Source organism: Hippopotamus amphibius, chromosome 1, assembly GCF_030028045.1.
Source record: "Hippopotamus amphibius kiboko isolate mHipAmp2 chromosome 1, mHipAmp2.hap2, whole genome shotgun sequence".
Lineage (NCBI taxonomy): Eukaryota > Metazoa > Chordata > Mammalia > Artiodactyla > Hippopotamidae > Hippopotamus > Hippopotamus amphibius.
In genome coordinates this window covers 170,592,249-170,610,807 of record NC_080186.1, presented here as the reverse complement: position 1 = coordinate 170,610,807, position 18,559 = coordinate 170,592,249, and the positions used below count along the sequence as shown (strand labels likewise).

The 18,559-nt window shown below is 34.9% G+C and overlaps 1 protein-coding gene across 1 annotated transcript in view; it reads left to right on the top strand.

Moving 5' to 3' along the window:
- ADAMTS19 (ADAM metallopeptidase with thrombospondin type 1 motif 19) overlaps positions 1-18,559 on the top strand; it is a 264,246-nt gene that overhangs the window by 124,516 nt on the left and 121,171 nt on the right. The window contains exon 8 of the mRNA XM_057735960.1: positions 3,811-3,916. Coding sequence (XP_057591943.1) covers positions 3,811-3,916 — 106 coding nt within the window. The remainder of the gene's footprint in view (positions 1-3,810; positions 3,917-18,559) is intronic.

Here is an 18,559-nt window from a genome sequence, read left to right as displayed (position 1 = left end):
TGCTGTTAACAATTTAGCATATTTATGTGGTCTTTTTGTTCTCCTATAAAAATGTGGTGATTTGGAATTTTTAACACTTAGTTGTAATCATTCCTCTATGTCAATATGTACTCATCATTTTTTAATTTTATTTTATATACATTTATATTTTATAGTATGAAGTATGCCTTATATATTATAAATTATCATTTTTATCACCGTAGTTTTACATGACCACACAGTAGTCATTAATTTCCCATAACCTGGTGAAGAATTTAGGGCTCCCAGAGAGGTCACTGTTCATTCTTTCTCTTCCCCTGTACCACAGGGCTGGTGCCGAGAAGATACCGAAGTTGTACACGTGCTGCATTCTTCTTGCTTCCCACTGCTGCTTCTAAATCAAAATCACCCCGTCCTTTTGTAAAAACTCATCGTTTGAAGCTGAAGCTCTTAAGCTTTATCATCATGTCTCTCACCATCACTGTGACTGATCCATCTCCTTGATTCCTGCTCACATTTCCTGTGGATGTTGGCCACTTTTCCCACCTTCCTGAATTCTTTGTAATCATGCGCAATTTCATGTTCATGGTATCAGTTCCCCAACACTACTTAATTATGCTTTGACCTCAACCTCTACCTCTGCCCTTCTCTACTCTCATGGCAATACATAATTATGTCATGGAATTTCAACTCTAAAATTTAAAAATCCCTAAATCCATCTTTTATCAAAATCTCCAGTACTTTTTTGGAAAGTATCTGTTCTTTTACCTCATTGATGACTGCATTCTCCTGACCACTGTATTCATTTCTCCCAAGTATCAGGCTCAGACCTTACTGTTTTTACTTATCAAGCATAGAACCCCTACAAATTCTATCCCTTCTCTCACTCGCAGTTTTACTGCCAACTCTTACACCCTAGGATTCTTCCTTTATACCTAATCTACAAAACCTCAGTCCAAATTTAACCCAAATGTTAAACCTTCTCTGTGTCAGCCATTAGGTTGGATACCACTCACCTGGGCATGTTAGTGCTACCCCAGGTTCATGCTCTCCATCCTCAGTTGAACCATATGCTTTCTGATCCATTTACATTGTGTTCCCCTCGTCCTTAATCTGTTCTCTTTCCTAGTTCTCAGTTGCTATTTCAAGCTTCTGTTTCTTTTCCAAAAAATATTTCCAACTCCCATTCACCTTTGGCCCATGCATCAGATAACACTGCCTCCTTTTTCATTTAGACATTCAAGAATATTAGAAATTAAGTTCCCTAACTTAACAAACTGTATCTTTCAAAGTCCTACAGTAATCATCTTCCATTTTGAAACTGTAAACATTCCTATTAAAGTCAGCAGGGAAAACACGGAGCTTGATACCACACATATTTCAACACTATGCTGAAAATCCTAGCCAATGTAGTAACATTACAGAAAAATATGTAAAAAATATGTAAGTCTAGAAAAAAATAGTATAGGAAAATGTAAGAATTTAAAACAAGTGACAATACTATTTTATTTGGGAACAATGTATTTGAATGGGTATGGGAGAAGAGATGCAAAACTTATTGAAGTGACTAAATTTGATATGTACTGGTTGACGTAGCAAAGGGATATATGACATGATGACAGTCCATATTGGCTGAATTTTAATCTGCGTACAGTGATGGAATTATTTTAGTTGTGGTGAAAAACATGGTGAAATATATAGGCATCCTAAAGGAAATTTTGTACCAAACAGTGGTCATCGGCATGCTGATTATAGTTGAGCTTGATTTAGAATTTTTACAGAATGTTTACTCTCAAATTATATATTCTTTAAAAATCTTAAAATGCTCAAGAGAATTTTAATATCCTTTTAAGAGGAGATACTTTTCTTTCACCCTTCATCTCCCTTCTTTCTTCCTTCCGTCTTTCTTTCACCCTTCATCTCCCTTCTTTCTTCCTTCCGTCTTCCCTTCAATTATAACAGAAGTTCAATTACTCCTAAATCTTTGTTTTCCAATTTTTGTTGTTTTAATAAGTACATGACTTAGCACTTTTAAAATTCACATGACGTTTAAGAAATTTTACGAGTTTTAATTTCACTTATTGTTGAATGGAACTAGATAAGGAATATGTTGCTTTCCTCTTCCTCTTCTTCTCTCTTCTGTTTATTACTACCTTCATCTTTCCTTCCTACCTTATCTTGACGTAACCCTGGAGTAATTTCAATTGCCTTAATAAGCCAAATGAAGTAGGGCTTATCATCTGTCTCTTGGTCCATTCATCCATCCATCTACCCATCCATTAGTAAAGAAGTTATTCACCTATTTGTGGATTTGAAATGTCTGTAAGATCTATTTTAATATCTAAATACATAGAGAAAATAACATCTGTATGTTTAGTTTCTTGGATCTTTCTTCCTCTAGTTATATTTTTTAAATAACATGTTTATACTACATTTTGCTTAACAAGTATATCTTCATTTTTCTGATAAGCCAGTGGATACCAGGCCTTGACATTCTGCATGAAGGTTTGAAAGAATAGTTAAGGGTATGCTTTAAACTAATCTCTATTTTCAACCCTCCAGCAATGTCCCTCCTCAAACCTTGTGTGCCTCAGTCTTGAGCCTCTCTGGGTTCTATTACGCTCATAAAATTCTTCTCTTCTGTCATTTGGGCTGTGGCTCTACTAAATCAGTCCGTGTTCCGTCATGAATCTTCTCTTTCCAAAACCTGGGCAAGGTTATTTATTGTTTTATTTAAATTTAATTATTCCTTACCATTATTCTTTAAGTTTCTGAAGATAGAAAAAAAGTCACAAGCATTTAGCTAACCATCTTTAATTAGGGGCAACTCTGCTTTAAATTATAATCAGAAGCAAAATAAAATTAGCTGGTAGATGGATTCATCTTTGGTAGTCATGTGATCTTTGGCAAATCATTTTACCTGTCCAGGCTTTAATTTTTTCATGAAATGAGCTTACATGTATTTTATAAGAATATGAGAAATAGAGAACATACAATTAATTCAAAAAATAATAAATTTTTTTATAGTAGATAACTTTTGTTACTTGAAAATACATTAAAATGTACTCTTGGAAGATTATAGTTCCTGATATTAAATGATATTTATTCAAGGATATATCCTAATTAGTAAATCTTTGACTAAAGAGTATTAGTGATTTCAGATATTATCATCTTTACTAATAATTTAAACCAAAAGATTAAACATCTTGCTGAAATTTTTGCCTTAAATAATATTTCAGTATCATGTACTCTGTGGTCAGATCATCTTATTAGCTAAGAGGTTTTCAGAGGAAACTGAAGTATTTTATGTTGTAACATAAAACGTAACAGTCTTATGTTACATTAGTTAAAATGGTATTTTGCAAAATAAACTTTCAGAATTTTATTAACTCAAAATATAAATGTGAGTTCAAGAGTCTTCTAAATATAGTTTATTTTAGGGTATTTCTTTGAAACTAGATTTCAATATTTGAAAAATATTTAAATAATCATTGCTTTCTTATTTACATTTTCTAAGTTGTGACTGTCTTACATGACAATGAAACAGTGGTATTTATAAAATGTATTTTTGTATTATGCCTTTTGAGAATTGTATAACTGATAAAATAATTTCATCTAAAATATGAAATTGAAAAGCATATTAACAGTTTATTGAGTGACATATACACATGCATTTTTCTCCTGAAATTGTTTATAGGAGCTGGATATCACAGTTTAATATTGACATATTTGAGGGGAAAAACTATCATTTTTCTTTTCTTCTGTTAATACCAAGCATCAATATTTGCATTTTAATTCTGACATATGATAATTAATGTTTGTGTTTTCTAGGTATAGCTTACTTGAGTGGAATGTGTAGTGAAAAGAGAAAATGTATTATTGCTGAAGACAATGGCCTGAACCTTGCATTTACAATTGCTCATGAAATGGGCCACAAGTAAGTAAAAATCCTGGCTATGCTAATATATGAGCATATAACTTTGTAATTTGAATTATTCAATTACATGCATATCTTTTCATTTTTTGCTTTGAGCCTAAGTATTTTAAAATTAGGCAAACGAGGAGGTAGAGAAGATGATCTAAATTTGAAGAGTGTCTTCTGAATGTTGTAAGCATTCCTGAGAGTCTGAATAAAATCTTACTACATGATTGAAATCCTCATCAGGACACTCATTACATGGCACGTGATTCTTTTCACTACACATTTCCAAATGATATAAACTTTGCAGTAGTCTTGACACTGCAGAGCTGTGCATTATTCATGCATCCAAGGAAAACACTATATACAAATAAAAATACTTCCAGCTTCTAATAGTACCTGTTTATTATTACCCAGTACAGAGCAAAAGAATTAATCTGCACAGTTTACGAGTAATGCATTTGGAAGAGAATTAAACTGGATACACAATTCATGTGCAATGAACATTAAATACATCTCAGGCATAATTCTAAGTACTTTACATAAAACTCACACAAAGCAAGTTTTTCATTTTACGGATAATAAAAATAGCAATAATAAGCAGTGGTAGCAACACTTATATAGCACTTACTGTGTGCTGGGCACATTTCTATGTGCCTTATATATCCCCACAACATTCTTGTGAGGTAGACTGTTAGAGTAACCATCTTATAGGGGAGAAAAATGAAGTATAGAGAGCTTAATTTACCCTCCCAGAGTTATGAAAATATTATGTTGGAGGAAGGATTTGAACTCAAGTCTTCTGACTCAGGTCATATTGTTCTGAATTTCTACATTAAGTTGTCTACTATCTTTGGACCTTGGGTTCCTCATCAATAAAATGGTGATAATAACCTGTATTATGAGGTTGGTTTGGGATTCAAATGACATAAGACATAAGCACATATTTGGATGAAATACATTATAGTAGAATGGTGTGGGCTAGGGAATCAGACTTAATTTTGTCAGTAGGCTTTTCTACATGCTAGCAGTATCAGCAGTACAAATAAAAAGTATTTTAATTGAACTCAGATTTACTGAAGTCCTACTTAGGGAGGTCATCTTTATGGAGGCCTCTTTGGTCAAAGATATATTTAGTTTGGCCAGCAGTGTTTCAAAAATTGAATCAGTTGCCAACATTAAAAAGTATAAATTTGACATAAAAATTCAAATTTCCAGACCTGGCAACATTAGACTCACAGTCCCACATGGCAGCCATTCCTTGGAGCTGAGTAGCGTCTGTACCCTGTAGGCTGGGCCCATCTTTCCCAGCTCATCACAGGCAGCAGCACTCTGCTATTGTTCACCCAGCTGACTTCATTTTCATTATATACCTGGACTCTGTAGACAACTGAGTAAACTTGACTTGGCAGTAGAATTTGATTAGTAATGGAAAACTTATATGAAAATTTATATAAGACATAGCAGTGTTTGTTTAAAAAAATCTTTTTATTCGAGTAAACTGAGGTATAGGAAAATGATCAGGTCATACTTATACAGCCCTATGAATTATCCAAAATTGAGTGTACCCATGCACCCATAACCTAGTCCAAGAAATAGGATGTTATCAGCATGATTGATTTTTTTGATGTTTTTAAATGTGTATATACACTTTCATCTTCTTCCATGCAGGCTTTCAGTGGTCATTCACCTGCTCTAGAATATATGAGGGGTTTGTTATTTGCAAAAGAAACAAGAAAAGATAAATATACTTTAAAATTGTCATCCATTAGGGAAAGTGTGCAATGCAGTGATCTCCTTCACTATTTCATACCAGGAATGATAGGATTTAGATTCTTAATTCAAATACAATTTTCATAATTTAAAGATGTTTCAGTTTAATCATAATAGGAAAAACCACATGTATCATTTGAATGAAAAATGCTGAGAATAATGTTAGAGGCAAGAAAGTTATTATTAAAAACATTTTAAGACAATCAAATACAATTAATCATGAATACATATTAATACAGATTAATCATAAATATAATTCTTATAAATCAAATGCAAGCTTCTCAGTAATTAAAATTTTTACTTTTGCCATGCATTGACAGTTTGGTAGACAAGCTGAGTAACTTTTAATGAAACAGACATTAAATAATTTTGTCAAGTACCTTGAATACTAGAGGGTTCATTTTAGGAAGAAGTTCTACATTTTAAAAGCATATATATATTTAATTGATCTCTTCAATCTGTGTTATATTCTAAAATGTAGGAAAAACAGTAATTAAACGAACCAACCACAGCATAAGTTGTTTTATTAACATGCAAAGGCTCAGTCAAGAACGTACAACTACTTAAACTACTAAATGATATAATTTAAGGAAAGGCCACTTCAGCTTTATGTAGTAGAAACATTGGTTTATGACCAGAAACTCAGGTTGGAATGGCTAAAATGGTAGTAAAATATTATTTTATTTGACTTTTATAGAGCTGTACCCAAAATCAATAGAGATGTGCCAAAGGTATGTGTAATGCTTGATGGATTAATACCAGGACATGTGATATATGTTGAACTACTTAGTTGCTAAAAATTCTCCTTACCAGTAAGCAATATTTGTCTCAAAAGTAGAGGCTAAAATTTTCTTGATTCTAGAGAGTGGGAGATGAGCACTGAGAATAATGGTGTCTTTATAAAGAACAAAAAAACAAACAGCAGGAAGTTCATCTATGTAAGTTACATCATCATCCAATGTAAGATATAAAGCACAATGAAACAAAAATGTAGGAAGAGGAAATAGAAACAATGTTCATATACCTATAGCCTCTGAAACAGGGAAAGTTTTCATAGATGTTAGGTAATTATATTTATGGATCTTACACATGTGCATTTGCACACACACACACCAACAGAACTCTTTTACTTAGAGGTTTAATTAAGATCCATATCCAGCTACTTACATGAAGCTGTTCTTTTTTTTTTTCCTTTTTGGGTTTCTTTCTTTTTTTGGTTATAAATTCTTCCAAAATATTTCCTATAGGCAGAAATGGATCATTTAATTTTTCAACCCACAATTTAAGAATGGCAGAATGATTCCATTTAAACTTGTCAATTCAAAAATACCATTATAATCACACATGAAATGTTTCTAAATTGATTTGCAATAAGTGTATTTATGGTTGTTGCCTTGAATTTGATTTCTAGAAATTCCCAGAGCAACTCTAAATATAGCTGGAAAAGCCAGTATGGGCCACCAAGTAATAAAACTGACTCTTGCTGCTGAGGGGATGAGAATTTAAGTAATTGAACAAAAAAAATTCCTTCTTTTCCTATTGCAAAAGAATATTAAATAATGTTTGCAAAAGTATATTAAGTTTTTCCTTTGGGAAGTTACCAATTAAAAATCTTATATATAATTATATACAAAAGTATAAGTTAGAATCCATAGCAAGAAAGAGGAAATAAATCATTTACACCAATATTATATGATTGCTTTTCCAAAATTATTTTTCTTTCTAAATGATAGGTCTGGGCAGTGATTATTTTTCTTAGAATCAAAAATTTCAACAATAGAATGTTTTTATTGGTATTTAATGTTTTTATACTCATGAAGTATAGATAGGACTTTCATTAATTTACTGTGATGGGGGCTAAAACTTTGTTTTTATAAATAAAAATACCTTAGGAAATTGTTCATAACTTTGACAGGGTTTGTTGAATGCATATGTATATACATATTCACTATATTTTATATGTCTTATCCTTATGAACAAAATTTCTTAAAGTAAGAGATTATACTTTGATTTCAAGCTATAATTTATTATTAATATATTAATTGTGGTTACATTACTGTGTGTGGGGAGAGGGTCCCTGAGACCACCCTCAGGTTCAGTGATTTGCTAGAAAAACTCATAAAACTCAGCCAAGCTGTTTTACTCATAACGATGGTTTATTACAGTGAAAGAATATCGATTGAAATCAGCAAAGGAAAAAGACACATAGGGCAGGGTCCGGGAGACACCTGGCACAAGCTGCCACTTGTCCTCTTCGAGTGGAGTTGTATAGACAATGCTTGATTCTCTCAATAATGTCTGAGAATGTGCACATTGTACTGCCAACTAGAGAAGCTAACCCGAGCCTTGGTATCCAGGGTTTTTAGTGGAATTTAGCCATGTAGGCATGGCTGACCACCCATTCCCTGCAGAGGTCAAGCTGTTCTAAGTCCCCCACCACAAATCACATTGTTATTATTAACTATTGGACGTGTCCCAGGGCCCCCAGGTAAACAAAGATACTTTTTTATTAGGCAGGATATTTCAAGGGCTTAGAGTTAGCTCTGAAGACCAAGGCAAGTCACAGACCTTTCTTTAGAATGTGCAGGTTTGGGACCACCAAACTTGCGAAGTTAACTCTTAACTGCACAATTGTACCATACCTTTTAAAATTTTAGAATATCATATTTATATTAGGTCACTAAAGGCTAATAAAAATTTAAAAGTCTTTTATTATCAGACATTGCGCTAAATGGTTTATTCATATCACATCAATCTCACAAAAGTCTTGAACTAAGTATTTCTATTATCATCTTTTTACAGATGAGGAAATGGAAGTTAATAGAGATTATTTTTTCAGGAGTTCTTTTGATGTTAAGGACATTCTTTTTTGATCAAATATATTGTTAAGATCTTCCTAGTTCTCTTAGCTTAATCTTGTTTTTAAAGTTTTTGACCCGCAGACTGTTTTTTAGTAGTCAAATCTCATAATATTTTTTCTATAGTTTTTTGCAATTGGAAATGCTTCCTCATTCTACAATTAGGAAAACATTTTTGTCTAGTTGTTTTCTATTTTCTTCTTCTCCCCCATCTCTCTCTTTTCTGTCATTATTGCCATATAATACTAGAAGGTCATCTCCAAACTACGTTAGTATATGTGATATGATTCTCTCCATTAAATTTGATTTTCTCATTAACTGCTCAATAACTGATCTTATATTGAAAATGTGGCCTCTGATGAGATAAGGAGCTATGCCAGAAAAAGCTATGCTTGCTTTGTTGGAAAAGTCTTGAAATTTAAAAAAAATAAGTTGAACTAAACTGTGTGCCTAGTAATGTAGCTGATTTACGTTCTACTGCCAGCACTTATCTAGTTACAAATCTGTAAAAAAAAAAAAAGAGTCCACCTTCTGCAGCCAGTGCCCAGGCCATACTTTGAGTAGATCTGTTACATAACAGTTATTTACTACAAGTCAGTATTGCATAGGAGTCACATTTGGTTGCCAGAGAGAGGAACATTTTTATTTTTAGCCTGAAAGATGGTTTTATTTTAATTTTCTCTGTCCTCATATATTTTATGTAGTCCTTTTAGACATAAATTCTGTGATGCCATCCATTGCGAATAAAAGTTGTTCTTTTGTATAAATTTTTAGTGGTATTTTAAGTTTGTATATAAATGTATATATATACAAAATATGAATATTTACCATATATGTACCATATATACATATCATATACTTTTTTCTTTCAGACTGTAAATAATTCAGCCCTCTCTGTGAATTCCAACTAAAAGTAAAATAACCCCCCTTTTTTTGTTAATTTTTAATTTTTTACACTAAACTGCATATATTTAGAGTATACAATTTGGTATTCCAATCTCCCAATTCATCCCCTCCCCCAGCCCTCCCCGCTTTCCCCATTTGGTGTCCATATGTTTGTTCTCTACATCTGTGCCTCTATTTCTGCCTTGCAAACCAGTTGAGTTGTACCATTTTTTTATAGTTCACATATATATGTTAATATACGATATTTGTTTTTCTCTTTCTGACTCACTACACTCTGTATGACAGTCTCTAGATCCATCTATGTCTCTACAAATGTCCCAGTGTCATTGCTTTTCACAACTGAGTAATATTCCATTGTATATATCTACCACATCTTTTTTATCCATTTACCTGTTGATGGATGTTTAGGTTGCTTCCATGTCCTGCCTATTGTAAATAGTGCTGCCATGAACATTGGAGTGCATGTGTCTTTTCTTTTTGAATTATGATTTTCTCTGGGTATATGCCCAGCAGTGGGATTGCTGGGTCATGTGGTAGTTCTATTTTTAGTTTTGCAAGGAACCTCCATACTGTTCTCCATAGTGGCTGTATCCATTTACATTCCCACCAACAGTGCAAGAGGGTTCCCTTTTCTCCACACCCTCTCCAGCATTTACTGTTTGTAGATTTTCTGATGATGCCCATTCTAACTGGTGTGAGGTGATACCTCATTGCCATTTTGGTTTGCATTTCTCTAATATTTAGTGATGTTGATCAGTTTTCATGTGCCTCTTGACCATCCGTATGTCTTCTTTGCAGAAATGCCTATTTAGGTCTTTTGCCTATTTTTTGATTGGGTTGTTTGTTGTTTTGATATTAAGCTGGATAAACTGTTTATATATTTTGGAGATTAATGCTTTGTCTATTGATTTGTTTGCAAATATTTTCTCCCATTCTGAGGGTTGTCTTTTCGTCTTGCTTATTGTTTCCTTTTCTGTGCAAAAGCTTTGAAGTTTCATTAGGTTCCACTTATTTCTTTTAGTTTTTATTTCCATTATTCTAGGGGGTGGATCAAAAAAGATCTTGCTGTTATTTATGTCAAAGAGTGTTCTTCCTATGTTTTCCTCTAAGAGATTTATAGTGTCTGGCCTTACATGTAGGTCTTTAATCCATTTTGAGTTTATTTTTTTGTATGGTGTTAGGAAGTGTTCTAATTTCATGCTTTTCCATGTCGCTATCAAGTTTTCCCAGCACCACTTATTGAAGAGCCTGCCTTTTCTCCATTGTATATCCTTGCCTCCTTTGTCATAGATTAGTTGACCGTAGTTTATCTCTGGGCTTTCTATCCTGTTCCATTGATCTATATTTCTGTTTTTGTGCCAGTACCATACTGTCTTGATCACTGTAGCCTTGTAGTATAGCCTGAAGTCAGGAAGCCTGATTCCACCAACTCCGTTTTTCCTTCTCAAGATTGCTTTGGCTATTCGGGGTCTTTTGCATTTCCATACAAATCGTAAAATTTCTTGTTCTAGTTCTGTGAAAAATGACATTGGTAATTTGATTGGGATTGCATTGAATCTGTAAAGTGCTTTCGGTAATATAGTCATTTTCACGATGTTGATTCTTCCAGTCCAGGAACATGGTATGTCCCTCCATCTGTTTGTGTCGTCTTTGATTTCTTTCATTAGTGTCTTATACTTTTCTGAGTATAGGTCTTTTAGGTTTATTCCTAGGTATTTTATTCTTTTTGTTGCAGTGGGGAATGGGATTGTTTCCTTAACTTCTCTTTCTGATCTTTCATTGTTAGTGTATAGAAATGCAAGAGATTTCTGTGTGTTAATTTTGTATCCTGCAACTTTACCAAATTCATTGATTAGCACAAGTAGTTTTCTGGTGGCATCTTTAGGATTTTCTATGTATAGTATCATCTCATCAGCGAACAGTGACAGTTTTATTCTTCTTTTCCAATTTGGATTCCTTTGATTTCTTTTTCTTCTCTGATTGCTGTGGCAAGGACTTCCAAAACTATGTTGAATAGGAGTGGCGAGAGTGGACATCCTTGTCTTGTTCCTGATCTTAGAGGGAATGCTTGCAGTTTTTCACCATTGAGAAGGATGTTTGCTGTGAGTTTGTCATATATGGCCTTTATTATGTTGAGGTAGGTTCCCTCTCTGCCCACGTTCTGGAGAGTTTTTATCATAAATGGGTGTTGAATTTTGTCAAAAGCTTTTTCTGCATCTATTGAGATGATCATGTGGTTTTCATCCTTCAGTTAGTTAATATGGTGTATCACATTGATTGACTTGCGTATATTGAAGAATCCTTGCATTCCAGGGATAAACCCCACTTGCTCATGGTGTATGATCCTTTTAATGTGTTGTTGGATTCTGTTGGCTAGTATTTTGTTGAGGATTTCTGCATCTAAATTCATCAGTGATACTGGTGTGTAATTTTCTTTTTTTGTAGTATCTTTGTCTGGTTTTGGTATCAGGGTGATGGTGGCCTCATAAAATGAGTTTGGGAGTGTTCCTTCCTTGGCAATTTTTTGGAAGAGCTTGAGAAGGATGGGTGTTAGCTCTTCTCTAAATGTTTGATAAAATTCACCTGTGAATCCATCTGGTCCTGGACTTCTGTTTGTTGGGAGATTTTTAATCACAGTTTCAATTTCATTCCTTGTGATTGGTCTGTTCATATTTTCTATGTCTTCCTGATTCAGTCTTGGAAGGTTATACCTTTCTAAGAATCTGTCCATTTCCTCCAGGTTGTCCATTTTCTTGGCATATAGTTGTTTGTAGTAATCTCTTATGGTTCTTTTTATTTCTGCAGTGTCCGTTGTAACTTCTCCTGTTTCATTTCTCATTTTATTGATTTGAGTCCTCTCCCTCTTTTTCTTGATGAGTCTTCCTAGAGGTTTATCAATTTTGTTTACCTTCTCAAAGAACCAGCTTTTAGTTTTATTGATATTTGCTGTTGTTTTCTTTGTCTCTATTTCATTTATTTCTGCTCTGATCTTTATGATTTCTCTCCGTCTACTCACTTTGGGTTTTGTTTGCTCTTCTTTCTCTAGTTTCTTTAGGTGTAAGGTTAGATTGTTTATTTGGGATATTTCTTGTTTCTTGAGGTAGGACTGTGTTGCTATAAACTTCCCTCTTAGAACTGCCTTTGCTGCATCCCATAGGTTTTGGATCATTGTGTTTTCATTGTCATTTGTCTCTAGGTATTTTTTGATTTCCTCTTTGATTTCTTCAGTGATCTGTTGGTTATATACTAGTGTATTGTGTAGCCTCCATGTGTTTGTGTTTTTTTACAGTTTTTTTCCTGTAATTGATTTCTAATCTCATAGCATTGTGGTCAGCAAAGATGCTTGATACGATTTCAATTTTCTTGAATTTACCAAGACTTGATTTATGACCCAGAATGTGATCTATCCTGGAGAATGTTCCATGTGCAGTGGAGAAGAACGTGTAATCTGCTGTTTTTGGATGTAATGTCCTATAGATATGTATTAAATCAAGCTGATTTATTGTGTCATTTAAAGCTTGTGTTTCCTTATTAATTTCCTGTGTGGATGATCTGTCCATTGGTGTAAGTGGGGTGTTAAAGTCCCCCACTCTTATTGTGTTACTGTCCATTTCCTCTTTCATAATTGTTAGCATTTGCCTTATGTATTGAGGTGCTCCTATATTGGGTGCATATATATTTATAATTGTTATCTCTTCCTCTTGGATTGATGCCTCCATCTTTATGTAGTGTCCTTTCTTGTCTCTTGTAACATTTTTTTATTTTAAAGCCTATTTTATCTGATATGAGTATCGATTCTCCAGCTTTCTTTTGATTTCCATTTGCATGGAATATCTTTTTCTATCCCCTCACTTTCAGTCTGTATGTGTTCCTAGGTCTGAAGTGGGTCTCTTGTAGACAGCATGTATATGGGTCTTGTTTTTGTATCCATTCAGCCAGTCTGTGTCTTCTGGTTGGTGCGTTTAGTCCATTTACATTCAAGGTAATTATCCATATGTATGTTCGTATTACCATTTTAATTGTTTTGTTTTTGTTTCTGTGGGTCCTTTTCTTCTGTTTCCCACTTAGATAAGTTCCTTTAGCATTTGTTGTAAGGCTGGTTTGGTGGTGCTGAATTCTCTTAGCTATTGCTTGTCTGTAAAGCTTTTGATTTCTCCATCAAATCTGAATGAGATCCTTGCTGGGTAGAGTATTCTTGGTGTAGGTTCTTCCCTTTCATCACTTTAAATATATCATGCCACTCCCTTCTGGCTTGCAGGGTTTCTGCTGAGAAATCAGCTGTTAACCTGATGGGAGTTCCCTTGTATGTTATTTGTTATTTGTCCCTTGTTGCTTTTAATAACTTTTCTCTGTCTTTCATTTTTGTCAGTTTGACTACTATATGTCTTGGCGTGTTTCTCCTTGGGTTTATCCTGCCCAGGACTCTCTGCGCTTCCTGGACTTGGGTAGCTATTTCCTTTCCCATGTTAGGGAAGTTTTCAACTATAATCTCTTCCAATATTTTCTCAGGTCCTTTCTCTCTCTCTTCTCCTTCTGGGACCCCTATAATGCAAATGTTGGTGCATTTAATGTCGTCCCAGAGGTCTCTTAGGCTGTCTTCAGTTCTTTTCATTCTTTTTTCTTTCTTCTTTTCTGCATGGGTGATGATCACCATTCTGTCTTCCAGGTCACTTATTTGCCCTTCTGCCTCAGTTAATCTGCTATTGGTTCCCTCCAGTGTACTTTTCATTTCAGTTGTTGTGTTGCATATCTCTGTTTGTTCTTTAATTCTTCTAGGTCTTTGGTAAACTTTTCTTGCAACTTTTTGATCTTTGCATCCAGTCTTTTTTCAAAGTCCTGGATCATCTTCACCATCATTATTCTGAATTCTTTTTCTGTAAGGGTGCCTATCTCCTCTTCATTTAGTTGTCTTTCTGGTGTTTTATCTTGTCCCTTTACCTGGTACAAAGTCTTTTGCCTTTTCATTTTCTCTGTCTTTCTATGGCTGTGAATTTCAGTTCCACAAGATGAAATACTGCTGATACTGCTTGATTCTGCTGTCTGCCCTCTTGTGGAGGAAGCTATCTAGGAGGCTCCTGGGTGCTTCCTGATGGGAGAGACTGAAGGTGGGTTGGGCTTGGTGGGTGGAGCTCAGTAAAACTTTAATCCAATTTGGTGGAGGGAGCTCAGTGACACTTTAATCTGCTTGTCTGCTAATGGGTGGGGCTGTGTTCCCACCCTGGTGGTCGTTTGGCCTGAGATGACCCAGCACTGGAGCTTACAGGCTCTTTGGTAGAGCTAATGGTGGACTCTGGGAGGGCTCACGCCTATGAGCACTTCCCAGAACCCCTGCCGCCAGTGCCCCTATCTCCTTGGTGAGCCACAGCTGCCCCCCACCTCTGCAGGCAACCCTCCAACACCAGCAGGTAGGTCTGGTTCAGTCTCCTATGGGGGTCACTGCTCCTTCCCCCTGGGTCTAGGTGAGCACACTTTTTTGTGTTCCCTACAAGAGTGGAGTCTCCATTTCCCCCAGTCCTGTGGAGGTCCTGCAATCATATCCCACTGGCTTTCAAAGTCTGATTCTCTGGGGATTCCTCCTCCCATTGCTGGACCTCCAGGTTAGGAAGCTTGATGTGGGGCTCAGAGCCCTGAGGACTTCTGCGATATAACTGTTTTCCAGCTTGTGAGTCACCCACCCAGCATTTATGGGATTTGATTTTAACGTGATTACGCCCCTCCTACTGTCTCATTGCAGCTTCTCCTTTGTCTCTGGATGTGGGGTGTTTTTTTTGGTGAGTTCCAGTGTTTTTCTGTCGATGACTGTTCAGCAGTTAGTTGTAATTCAAGTGCTCTTGCAAGTGGGAGTGAGCGCATGTCCTCCTACTCCACCATCTTGATTCTTGCCTCTAAAATAACCCCTTTAATGTTGGGTAAGGTTTTACTAAAACTTAGCTCCAGATATTATAAAATATATAAATTATCATGGAAATAATAATTTGAAAGATAATTGTTAGTAACATAATCCTGTGAGTATTTTTTCTGACCTTGCTACATGTGGAGATTTATTGGGCAGCAAAACTTTACACATACTTAGCACATTGAGACCAAAGACTGCTCCCACCTGAAGAAGGAAGGCAATAATATTAGCTTTATTTTAAGGATGGTGGTTGCCAAAGCTCACACAGCTAATAAGTGATTGAGTGTTTGTTCAAAGTCTAGTCTGTCCAAATCCAAAGCCCATGTTGTTGATTCCTGTGCTATGTCAGAAATGCTGAAGGTTACTTTGAACTCAGTTAACTTACTTCTGGGCTGGCTCTTTATTATCTATCCCCAACCTTATATCTTCAGCCATACTTCACAGTATGCTCCCTGTCATTCTCAACACTGCAGACACAGTACAGTTCTTGTAGTGTTTCTAATATGTACCGTGGTTCTTCACACATTGGTACATGCTACATTCTCTGCCTGACAGGGATGGGAACATCTTTGAATAATTATCTCCTACTGATCATAATTCATACATCTTGTCAATAACCATTTCCTACAGGGTGTGTTCTGTGTAGGTCAGCCTATTAAACATTGAATGCCACCATCTCTTCATAAATGTGTATTTATTCATCTATTCATGGGCTTTAAGCTCCAAGGGTTAATGAACCATGCCCATTTTTTATTATCATGAGGTTCCTAATCCATTTGATAGTGCTCAGTACATATGAGGCAAACAATAAATGTGTTAAATAAGTGAATGTTTTAATATAATAATTATCTTAGTAAAATATTCTTATGTGTAGAATATCAATGAAATTTTATTATAGAAAAGATGCTGTATGCACACTCAAATTGTTTAGAGCATTTTTAGCTATTGCATGAAACTTTTAGTAAGGTCTTAGGTAAAGTTTTATTAGAATAATATCATGTATTTTTAAATACACCCAAGGCTACATGGAGTGAGACTTTATTCCAGCATGCACATGCAGAAATGATTCCCCACATCATAGAAGTGCTCCCTCCTGAGGTCTTCCTATCACAATAAGTAGAAGTTCCATCCTTTGAGTTGCTCAGCCAAACACCATGAAACTATCCTTGAGCCCTCTCTGTTTTTCACTTTTCACATTCTATTCATCAGCTGTTGACTCTACCTTCATAATATATCCAGAATCTGATTATTTCTCACTAATTCTCCTGCTACCACTCTGGGCCAAGCCATTATTACCTCCCACCCAGATTATTACAGTAGCCTCCTAAATGATCTTTAGTTTTCAGCCTTTGCCTCCCACAGCCTGTTTTTAATTCAGAGCCAGGGGGAGTCTTTTAAAACAAAGCAAATTGCCTGACTTCTTTGCTCACAATCTTCTAGTAGCTTCCTATCTTGCTGGTAAAATCTCCAGCCCTTAAAATGGCCCACAAGGCCCTGCACATTGTAGCCTCCTTCCTTTCCAACCTACCATTTCCCTCCTTACTTAAAAGGGCTCCAGATGCATCAGCCTCTTTTTTGTACTCAAGCACATGAAGCAGACATCTACCTCAAACCCTTTGCCTTCTGCTTTTCCTTCTGCCTGCAATATTTTTCTCCAGAACAGCCACAAGGCTGTCTCTGTTTTTCTTCTTTAGTTCTCTGCTCAAGTGTCACCTTAGTGAGGCCTTTCTGATAACATTTCTAAAAAATTTAAGTATAACCACGGCCCCAACTTATCCTCCTCTGCCTACTTTAAGTTTTTTCATAAGATGTTTCCAGTTCCAGCTCTGTATCTATCTAACTGTCTGCCTATCTACCTACCTATCTGGCTGGCTGTCTATCTGTATGTATGTATGTATATGATGAATTCTTGATTCCTTAGCTCACTATTATATTCCCAACCTCCAGAACAGTAGTACTTGCATACTTGGCACATTAGTATGTACTTTTTTTCAATAAAGATAAATTTATTACTAAAGTTTAGGATATATAAGCCCTGTAGAACAGCTGAATATGCAAATGTACTAATTGTCTAGTAGAAATGAATAAAATATTCTACTTGAGGAAATTGTTATATCTAAGTAATAAGTTTGCATTTATCTTCACATTAAAATTTACCATAGAATTAACATTATGATTTGGATTAATAGACATTGTAAACACATTGAAATCTCCCCTCCCCATTTTAAATACCTGAAAGTTCCAAAGAAAGATTTTTTTTTAATAAATAGTCAAGCTAAATAGGCATAAAGAAAAATTTTCACATACTAGAGATAGAAGTAATCTATTGATATAAAAGAGATGGACTTTCTCACTCACAGGATGCTAAGTCTTAATATTGGATGGAGGAGCTGAGGGTTTAATGTAGCCTGGTGAATAGGAGCCAAAGCTTCATAGCCCCTTACATGGCAATGTGTATTTCCTGCCAGCCTGCAACAAATGGTTTGCTTCAGAACATGGAATGAAAGAGAATCCATCAGGGAGTCTGGGATGAACCAGGTTCTAATGACATAGTTTCAAAGCACATAAAGGAAAACATTAACAAAACAGAGATACAACTGCAGTCATAGTGGTAGTTTTTAACACAGCTCTCTGTAACTGATAGATCAAGTGAACAGAAAAATCTACATGGAAGAGAAGAGATTTGAATAACTAAAAATACTGATCTGTTGGGCAGAAATAAAACCTACAGCCAATTATTAGAGAACACTTGCTCTTTTGAAACATAGTGGATAGTTACAAAGAATGACCATATATTGTTTTATTCTACAAGTCTAAACAAATTTCAGAAAAATGAATATACAGATGAATTTTTCTGATCATAATACAATTGAGGTAAACAGCCAGTAACAAAAAGAAAACTAAGAAATTTAGAAATTTACAAGCATACTTTTGAAAAACCCATAGCTCAAAGAAGAAAACATTAGGGAAACCAGAATATTCTCAGGTGTAAACAATAACAAATGTATTATTTAGAAAGTGTTGCTTGCAGATAAAGTAGTGCATAGAGGAAAATGAATAACTTTAAATACACATAAAAATAATATGATGAAATTAATGCTGTAAGGTTTCAAATTAAGATGTTAGAAAAATAACAAAGTAAAAAAAAAAATAGAAAGAAATCATAGAGTAGAAACTAATAAAAGAGAAAAATGTGATAAATGTGAGCAACAAACCCAAAATTAAATG